Below are 9968 nucleotides of genomic sequence, written 5' to 3'. Positions count from 1 at the left end.
ATAAGAATCGACTGAAAGGAGAAGTACGTAAGTAGCCGGAAGGAAGGAAGGAAGGAAGGAAGGAAGAGCGAGCAGCCTGGGTGGGTCAGCGGTTTAGCACTGCCTTCAGCCCAGGCGTGATCCTGGAGTCCCAGGATCGAGTCCCGCATTGGCCTCGCTGCATGGAGCCTGCTTCTCCCTCTGCCTGTGTCTCTGCCTCTCTCTGTCTCTGTGTCTCTCATGAATAAATGAATGAAATATTAAAAAAAAAAAAAGAAAGAAAGAAAGGAGAAAGAAAAAAGAAAGGAAGGAAGGAAGGAAAGAAAGAAGGAGGAAAGGAAACAAAAACGAGGATGCAAGAGCCATGTGATTTCAAAGCTGGTGCTTTCCACTCTCAGCCAAGATTTAGCCTTCAAATGAATAGGAGCCAGAGAGCTACTAGCCAGAGAGATTTGGTGCTTCACTAATCCCTTGAATTGCCTCCCTTCCTCTTAGATATTTGTTCCCTCTGTAGCCAAGGCCTGGGGTAGCTGCTTCGGAAAACAACGTGGCTCACTGTGCCCAGGTCTGTGGTGGCAAGGAAAGAGGAAGAACACCTCCTGGGTTTTAAACACCTGACTCTGCTCTATGTCTAGGTTTCACTGGCCCAGAGACTTGAGCTGCCAGAAAGCCTGGATGACTCCGTAAGGTCTGGGATATGCTGACATGATACCCAGGCAGGTGAACACAAGGTAGGCCATCTCCCATGATCAATCTTTTCCTTACCAACACTTCTGCAATTTTTCTATTGCCCTTGAATTTTCACACTGAACATCTCAAGGATGAGGGGATGGTGGAAGAGAGGACCACTTCAGTCACTGTACTCTTCCCTTTCTCTTGGATTGGGGAATTTCTCATACTGGTTGGCCAATTTCCACTTGCTGTGCTGATTTTTGAGTAGTGCAGCAAAGGAAGTCTTGCGAGTGATATTTCTAGATATTTCCCGGCTCCTGGCCTTCCTGGTGGGGGAAGAGCTTCGGGCTAAAGGATAGACGGGGAAAATGGGCCTGCCCCGAGGAGCTTCTAGTAGCTGCCATATTTCCCCCGAGGTATCACTGGTCAGATACTGCCATGGCTTCTTTCCGCTGCAGTCTCGGACATTCACCCGAGAAGCCAACCTTTGCACTAGCAATTTGATGACCCCCTGGTGGCCGTGAATGGCTGCAAGGTGCAGAGGGGTATACCCACAACTGGACTTCACATTCACATCAAGAGCAATGCCCGCTTTCTGTGCACTGGAGACAAAGTCCTGGAGCGCCCTGAGGTCACCATGTTTGGCTATCCAGTGCAACGCAGTGTACCCAGTCAAGAAGTCTTTGTGCAGAGCCAGCTGGGGGTCCTCCCAAAACAAAGTCAACACCCGAATCCAACAGCCACTGGCAAGCTTCACAATCCATTCATGCTCCCTGGCATCTAGGGGGATCACAGATGACTTGTGCTCAGGTCTTTGTGGGACCAAGGCTGTAGACTCCGCCCCAGCCGGGGCCCAGGAGGTGTATGGCCAACCCCACTCCGCAACAGCAGCCTTCAGGTCTGCAGGCTTTGGTATCAAAACAGCATCCACTCTTGGGCTGGACACTGCTCCTGCCTTGGAGGGTTTCCTGGATCGTGGTGGGCGACGAGTCCTTTTAAGCAAGTCGTGCTCAAGATACTCCTCATCAGAAGAAGACAGTTTGGCTATCCGAGCCGGAGAGCTCCTCCTCAGGGATCTCCTTAACTTGGGGGCTGGCCGGGGTAGAGACTCCCGGGGGTGGCCTGCAAGGCCATTCGCCTCTGTTGAGAGCTGCTGAGAGGCGTGACCGTCCCCTCCGTCCCTGAGGCCGCCCTCCTTTGGAGAAAGACCTCCTGCCGGATTCCTGAGCTTTCTCCCACCTGGGGTTCCCAGAGCAACCTGCAGCCCCCCTTCGGAACCCCCAGGAGACTCCTTGGGCCCACTGCTGCTCTCCTCACTGCCATGGCTCTCTTGGTCCACAAAGTCATCCAGATCTTGGAGGGACAGCTGACACCGAATACTACGAAAGACTGTCAAAGGAGGGTTCTCGGGACAGGATTCCGGAACAGCAGGAAGGGCAGAGTGAGAGGGGAGCGTGGGGTCTGCAGGCTCCGAGGTAGGGGTCCCGACCCAGCAGGTCCGCTCCGAGGGTGGCCGGGGGAAGCTGTCCGGTAGCACGGACCAGGCTCGGACGGGGCCTTGGTCACGGGCCCTGGGTGTCTGGGGCTGCCGCTGCCGCAGGGTGGGGTGAGGCAGAGAGCCCAGGGCCAGCGGCTCCGGTGCGCTCCCGGGGGACACGGCGCGGGACGGGAGCGCCTGCGGGGGAGCCCGGCCGCCAACGGCCTCGACGCGTGCGGGAGGCGAGCGGGGCGCTGCGGGCTGTCCTCGCGGCCCCCGCCCCGCAGCCCCGGGCTCATCCCCGGGGGTGGCGGCGTCCGGGGCGGCCCCGAGCCCCTGCTTCCCCGGCAGAGCCTGCGGGCTGCTCGCGAGGCGATCCCGGCAGCGGCCTCGCGTCTCCGCGGCCGCGCCCCTCGCTGCTGCCCGGGGCCCAGGGCCGCCTCCCGGGGGTGCCTCCCGGGCGCCGCGGGCTGCGGGTCCGCGGCGAGCTGCGTGCGGCGCTGGGGCTGCGGCACCTGCCGGCTCCCGCTCGGGCTCCCGCTCGGGCTCCTCCCCGCGCCGCTGCGCCCCGGGAGGCTGCGGTCCCCCGCCCGCGCCCTGCCCAGAGCCGGACGCAGCTCCTCCTGCAGGGGCGGCGGCCGCGGGCGGGGCGCGGGGTCGCTGCAGCCCCCCCTGCCCCAGAAGGTGCCTGTACCTCCTCTTGAGCACCACATACTTGGTGCCGTCGGGGTCCTGGCGCACCGCGGCGACCGCGTTGACGAAGCCCTTGAAGAGCTCGCGGCGGCGCTGGTGCTGGCCGGGGGGCGCGTCGGGGTCTCGGAGGAAGCTCCTGAAGTGGCTCAGCAGCGCGGCGTTGGCCACCCTCCCCCCGGCCCGGCACAGGAAGTCCAGCAGTGCCGCTTGGCTTAGCTCTCGGGCCATCGCCGCCCCGGCGTCCGCGGGCCCCTCCCTGCGCTCCCCCCGCAGCGCGAGCTCCGGCCTGTCGAGTGTCACCTGCGCCCGGGCCGGCGCCGCCCGCCTCCATCCGCCGTGGAGCGCCGCGCGGTTCCCGGGGAGGAGGCCCGGGCCGGGAGCCCCAACGCAGCCCGGGGGGCGGGGAGGCGGGGAGGGAGGCGGCTCCCGGGCCGCCCCTGCTCGGCGTCTTCGCCAAGGCCCCCGGGATAGGTCGGAGTCCGCTGCACCTGCGCCCGGCGACGCCTCCCGCCCCGCTCGGGGGAAGGGCCCGGCCCGCCTGCTCCCGTCCTTCCGCCCGGAGGTCGGTCCCCCCGGCCCTGCCCCGAGCGCGCAGCCAAGCGCGGGGCGGGGCGGGGCGCGGCGGCAGGTGAGCGAGCGGCCGCTCCTCTGGGTCCGGCCACGCGCAACGCGGACCGCGGACCCCCCGCGCCCGCCCCCGCGCCCGCCCCCGCCCGCTCCCGCGCTGCGCAAGTCGCGGCGAAGGCCCCTGGGTGCGGAAGCAGGTGTGACCCCACCGGCCCCGCGCGGGCCCCGGAACGCGCCCTTCTCCGCCGGCGCTGCGGGCCGCTCTCTCCAGATCGCCCCGGGCGGCACCGCGGTCCGGACCCGCCGTTCCCGACCCGGACCTCCTGGCGGGCCTGCTCGCCGGCCCGGCCGCCGAGGACCCGGACACGCCCCAGTCCGCACGGAAGAGACACATCGCTCTGCAGGTGCGGGGTGGTTTCGGCCTTTCTTTTTCTTAGGAATTGTCTCACGTTAAGGAAACATCAGGTTGGGGATCCCTGGGTGGCGCAGCGGTTTGGCGCCTGCCTTTGGCCCAGGGCGCGATCCTGGAGACCCGGGATCGAATCCCACGTCGGGCTCCCTGCATGGAGCCTGCTTCTCCCTCTGCCTGTGTCTCTGCCTCTCTCTCTCTTTCTCTCTCTGTGACTATCATAAGTAAATAAAAATTAAAAAAAAAAAAGGAAAGATCAGGTTGACAGTTGATCGCCTCAGCCGCTTTCAAGGAACAGGGATTGTGCAGTGGAGGGATGTGCTGTCTGGGGTCACTTCATTTTTATTTACTTCCAAGTTGGTGAGCGGAAGAGGTTTTGGTGCGGTCCAGTTCGCCTTGGCCTGAGTCCTGGGGGGGTTTCTCTCCGGGTGTAAAGTCCCAACCACCCCAGCCCCGCACGCTGTGAAACAAATTGCAAAAAAAAAAAAAAAAAAAAAAAAAAAAAAAAGCAAAAACAAAACAATAAAAAAAAAACAAAAACAAATTGCAAGCTTACCCCATTTGACCCCACTACTCCAGACCTTAGAAGGGCCCCTTGACTCTCATTCTCCATTGACAGGTGCAAACTTCCTAATTCTGGGTCCATTTGTAGGCCAGAGCTGTCTTTTTCACCGGCCTCAAGACTGTAGAGTCACAGCGCTTCTACCAGCTGCTTTCCCCTCTTCATTGGGATCCAAGATCCGTCCACTTCTTGGCCTGGTGCTTTCTTTAATTGAGGTCTTTGAGTTGAGGTCCTGTTTCCATGCCCAAGTTACTTGTATTGTTCCACCTGTTTACAGATGGTTCCATGCCCTCCCTCATTTTTTTTTTTTTTAAGATTTTCTTTATTCATGAGAGACACACAGAGAGGCAGAGACACAGGCAGAGGGAGAAGCAGGCTCCTCCAGGACAGGAGGATCCCAGGACCCCAGAATCACAACCTGAGCCAAAGGCAGAGGCTCAGCCACTGAGCCACCCAGGTGCCCTGCCCTCCCCCATTCTTTTCTTCAGCCACATTGCCTATCATAAGGTCTTTATTTTCTTCTGCCTTATCCTACGCCTTTTCTCTCCTATACTTCCCCTTATCCTTCCACTTTTCCTTCTGCTCTATTTTTGGTTGCTTCATGAGTCCCTGTCCTTTTCTAAGGGAGAGTATTGAAAGTATGTTGGCCCTACAATTGTCAACATAGACCAATCTAGTGCCTGTCACGTGGACCATGTTAGCTGAGCTTCATCTTAAGTCTGCAGTAGCACCCCGAGAGTTTTCCATGGATGAATTGGAATCCTTAGCTTTGAATGATCTGTGTCAAAAAGAAGAATTAGGAAACATTTGTGTCTGTTTCTGGCATTTTCATTTTCTCTAATTCAAACCCAATACTGGGTTGAGAGCGGGATAGTGGTTTTTGCTGAGGTGGAACATTAACATCAAGATTTTAGGATGGTTATTAAAATATAAATTTTGTATTAAGCTTCAGCTTCCTTTTGTGTTTATTTCCTGGTAAGGGGTCTTGGTGGAATTGAGAGGTGTGTCCACACCTAGGGCAGGAGGGAGTCCAAGTGTTCAACTTGGGTGGGCATTGTAGACTGGCAAGTGAAAAGAACCTCTTAACCCCTTTAGTATTTTCCAAACTTTCTGGTTAAAAAAGAGATCTTGTGGCAACAAGGAGGAATAATATGAACTTGAAGCGCTTAAAAGAACCAGGGAGAGAGAAGGGGCTCATCAAGGCATGGTTGTTGGAATCAGATTATCTGTAGTCAAGGGTGGAATTAGTAGGTCTGAGGAGCAGATGCAGGGAAAGAGAAGAAAAAAAAATCCAAATTACTTTAGATTTCTGGGTGCACAGGGGTTTAGCATCCAGATCGTCTCTCCTCCTTTTTCTCTTTCAGATCCCAGGTTCCAGGATGATTAATTAGAATGTTCCTCAGCTTACCTCAGGAGCATTTTAATGCCTCTCTCCTGTACAGTCCATTATTTCAAAAAATATTTATGGAGCAGCCATGCTGTTCTGGAGCTACTAGAAATGGATGTAAAGAAGAAAGGATGTAAAGGAGAAAGCTTGCTCAAGAACTTGCTATCTGCTGGGAGCAACAAAAAAAGAGAAATGGTGTGAACCTGTGTTAAGTGATTTCTGGAGAAATCACAGAGATGTGCACCAAATGCTGAAGGAGATAAGGGGTGGTGTGCAAAGGAAAACCGAGGCTTAGCCTGGGGGAGCAGGCAATCTTCCAGTCAGAGCAACTTTGTGTAGAAGAGGTGAGGAAGAGGCTGAGAAAATATTGGATAAAAGCACATAGAGCTGGCTCAGCATGGTGTATTTGGGGAACTAACTGCAAATAGAACTACTTGGCTTCAAGGGAGACAGTGTGTGTGGATGTGCTGGAAAGGAGACTGGAAGCATAGGGGAGAGTCAGAGAATGAGAGCCAGCATGGGGTAGGGGGAGCTTTGAAGAATTTGGGGGGGAAGGCAGTCACCGGACCAGATTCGTACTTTACAAAGATCAGCCTGGAGGCAGTGCTGGTTTGGAATCTTGACCCATATTAACAAGTAAAAATAGCACTTTGCAGAACTGTAGTGCATTTAACCAAATTTAAGATGCCGTGGGTTGTATGATGCATTTTGGTTTCAGAGATGTTAAATGTGAGGGAGGGAAAGGTGCCTCTTAAAGTAGAAGAAATAGAAGGGCGTCTGGGTGGTTCAGTTGGTTGAGGCTCTGGCTCTTGATTTTTGGCTCGGGGTGGTGGACTCGAGCCCCACGTTGGCTCTGAGATCAGCATGAATTCTGCTGGAGATTCTCTCTCCCTCTTTCTCTGCCCTTCCGCCTGCTTGTATGCACTCACTCTAAATAAATAATCTTTTTTTTTTTTTTTTAAGTAGAAGAAATACATCATATTTAGTAACATTTTTAGGGGGAAAAAGGCTTATTTGGGAGTAAGATTTGAGGACTGGATCAGGGTGACTTTTCTTCCGTATAGCTTTAGAAACTTTTTGACTATTTTACAATAAAAGTATATTGCTTTTTAGTTTGAAAGAGACGCTAAAGGGGTATCTGGGTGGCTCAGTTGGTTAAGCATCTGCCTTCTGTCTCAGGTCACAATCCCAAGGTTCTGGAGTCAAGCTCTGAGTTGAGTCAGGCTCCATATTCAACGGGGTGCCTCCTTCTCCCTCTCCCTCTGCCACTCTCCCTCCCTGTGCTCTCTATCTCAAGTAAATAAATAAAATCTTAAAAAGAAAAAGACACGAAAGGGAAAAAAAGACATAAATGAATAACAATGCCAAAGAAAAAAAACAGTATCAGGGGCTCCTGGGTGGCTCAGTGGTTGAGCGGCTGCCTTTGGCTCAGGTCATGATCCCAGGGTCCTGGGATAGAGTCCCTCATCAGGCTCCCTGCCAGGAGCCTGCTTCTCCCTCTGCCTATGTCTCTGCCTCTCTCTCTCTCTCTCTCTCTCTCTGTCTCTCATGAATAAATAAATACAATCTTTAAAGAAAAAGAAAAAAAACAGTATCAAGTCTTTAGGCTGGAGGAGGGAGATGAAACTCTTAGCAGGGAGAACAGTCCAGAAGTTATTGAGATGATCCAGAAAAAGGTTGCAAAAGCTCTGAGTTCAGCTGTGTTAAAGAACGGGAGATGACCAGTTGGATTGAAGAGATATAGCTAGTAGGTAAATTCAACAGGATTTGGAGCCAGAGGAGCTGGGATGGGGGAGGGGGAGCAGAGAGGGGAGAGGGACAAGCTTGGCTTCTCTCATGCATTTAGCCTGAGTCACTGGATGGATGTTTATCATCTACATAGAAAGAACAGAAGAGTTGGTTTTGAAAATGGGAAAGATGATAAATTCCGTTCAGTGCATATTAAGGTTGAGGTGCCTATGGGCCATAAAAACAGGAATATCCAGCAAGCAATGTAGGTTTGAGGTTCCAAGAATGCATGAGATTAGCATATGTTAATGACCATTGAAGCCCTAGGCGATGACAAAATTGCTTAGAGAGAGAAGTACAGGCAGTGGGATGGGAAGGAGGTGGAGGGTGAAATGAGGTTCATGATTTACCAAGGAGAAGGAGGTAAAGAATCGTGTTAGGGAGACTTAGAAGGAGCTTCTAGAGGTGAAGAGGAACACCACTGAGTGGGCGTCACAGAAGCAGAAGAAGGAAAAGCTTTCTAGAGATGGCGCCAAATCTGATAAGAAGTGAAATAGGATCATTGTGGCCTGTTAGGTCACTGGAGTCTGGTCAGGAAGAGTTTCAGAAGGGTGGGGAGGACAGAAGTCAGGTTTCAGAGGGGCGAAGAGTGTGTGGGGTAACAGTGGGTGAGAGACTGGGCCATGAAAGAAAGGAGAGAAATCTAGATAAGGAGAATATCAGATCATGTTTGTTTTTTTTTGGTAGTTCTTTCACGAGATATGATCATGTCTAGTGTGCTAGAGGAAAACCCAACAGGGAAAGATAAGTTGAAAACCTAGAGGATAGAGTAAATAATTGATAAATTAGGAGTTGGGGGTGGGGCTAGAGTCCAGAGTTCCAGTAGAGATTCCTCGGGAACAGGCCGGAGAGAGCCACTTTTTCTAGTGAGAATAGAAAGGGGGGAAAAAAGGCTATTAGATTAACTGGAGGGCTAAGAGATGGGGAGGAAAGGTTTGAGGAAGCCATAGTGAGGTTGGAAAGCAGGTACAATGGAAATAAGGGAATACAAGAGCTGGAAGGTGGGGATATGAGTAGAACATCAAATATTCTTAAGTCTTGGGGCTGAAGGTTTCCAAGGTGGAATCATTTTGAGGATAAGATTCAGAGTGTGACCATGTGGATGAAGCATAGTGGAAGTGAGAGGATTGTAACATCATGGAACTGTGGGGGGGTGGTGCTGAGATACTGAAGTCATCTAGGATAGAGAGGACACCAAGATCATCTTTGTAAATCCCCACTATTGTGGCATGAGTAACACAGATGGCATTTTGCCTGTAGTAGTCCCTCTGCTCATCGACAGATACGTGCAGCTGTGTAGTATAGTGACTTACACGTGTGTGTCACATTCCAGATCACTCTCCTTTATCTGATCCTCAGAACAATGTGGGAAGCGTGTACAATAGTGACCATTACCTTGCAGACAGTAGCTCTCCCTGCTATTAATATGATCATATTTCTTGTAGGATATATTCTGATGTGCTTATTCTTTGCCTTCAGTCCAAACCTCTACTGCGGGTGAAAGATTGCATCTCCATCCAAGAAGGTAGAACTGCCCAATGTCAACCATCCAGGTGGGTAGGGAGATCTCCAGGTGAAACCAGAGCTAAAGTGAACCTTACAAAGGCACAAAGGTAAACCAGGGTGCCCTGCTACCCTCTTTCTTTCTCTCCAACTTTTCCTCCTCCTCCTCCTCCTTTCTGTCATTCTCGCTCTCTCTCATTCAATCACTACAAGTCTGGGTACTCCTCAGGGCACTCTGAAATGGCAATGGGAAGGCATTTTCATGGTAAAGTTGAGTCAGATGATTTAATGATACAGGGCTCTCTGCATTTGTTTCCCTTCTCCTGTCCTGAGCCTGCCGGCCTTTGTTTCTGTATCAGTATTTATTGAGGGCCTACCATACATATCCATTTTTCTGAGGCTGGGAACACAGTGGGAACCAAACAGACAAAAATCTCTGCTTTCAGGAAACTTACATTCCACTAGGGAAGAGATACACATAAAAATGAACAAGAAAATATCACTAGTGACAAGTGATCAGATACAAAAGCCAACAGATATGATGGAGACTGACCATCATAGCATCATCAGTAGAGAGCTACTGTAGCAAGGATGGACAGAGAGGGCCTCTCTCAGAAGATAACAATAAGCAGAGACCTCAGTGATGAGGAGACAACCGAGTGAAGATGGAGAATAGGGGAGCAGGCTAGAGAAGGCATGCCAGATAGAAGGAATAGCTAGTGTTACATCAGAAATGAGTGCGGTGGGGCACCTGGGTGGCTCAGTGGTTGAGCGTCTGCCTTTGGCTCAGGACATGATCCTGGAGTCCCAGGATCTACTTTCAAGTCAGGTTCCCCGTAGGGAGGCTGCTTCTCTCCCTCTACCTATGTCTCTGCCTCTGTGTCTCTCATAAATAAAATCTTAAGAAAAAAAAAGAAATGAGTGTGGTGTG

At 52.5% G+C, this 9968-nt stretch overlaps 1 protein-coding gene across 1 annotated transcript; it reads right to left on the bottom strand.

The window, feature by feature from the left end:
* Nucleotides 1–218: 218 nt before the first annotated feature.
* Nucleotides 219–3076, bottom strand: SOWAHB (sosondowah ankyrin repeat domain family member B). Its single transcript, XM_038581749.1, has one exon. It carries the CDS (start codon nucleotides 3047–3049, stop codon nucleotides 830–832), a length of 2220 nt encoding a protein of 739 aa, XP_038437677.1. The 5' UTR covers nucleotides 3050–3076; the 3' UTR covers nucleotides 219–829.
* Nucleotides 3077–9968: the final 6892 nt, after the last annotated feature.

This window comes from Canis lupus, chromosome 32, assembly GCF_011100685.1.
Source record: "Canis lupus familiaris isolate Mischka breed German Shepherd chromosome 32, alternate assembly UU_Cfam_GSD_1.0, whole genome shotgun sequence".
Taxonomy (NCBI): Eukaryota; Metazoa; Chordata; class Mammalia; order Carnivora; family Canidae; genus Canis; species Canis lupus.
This window is presented reverse-complemented; position numbering and strand designations above follow the sequence as displayed.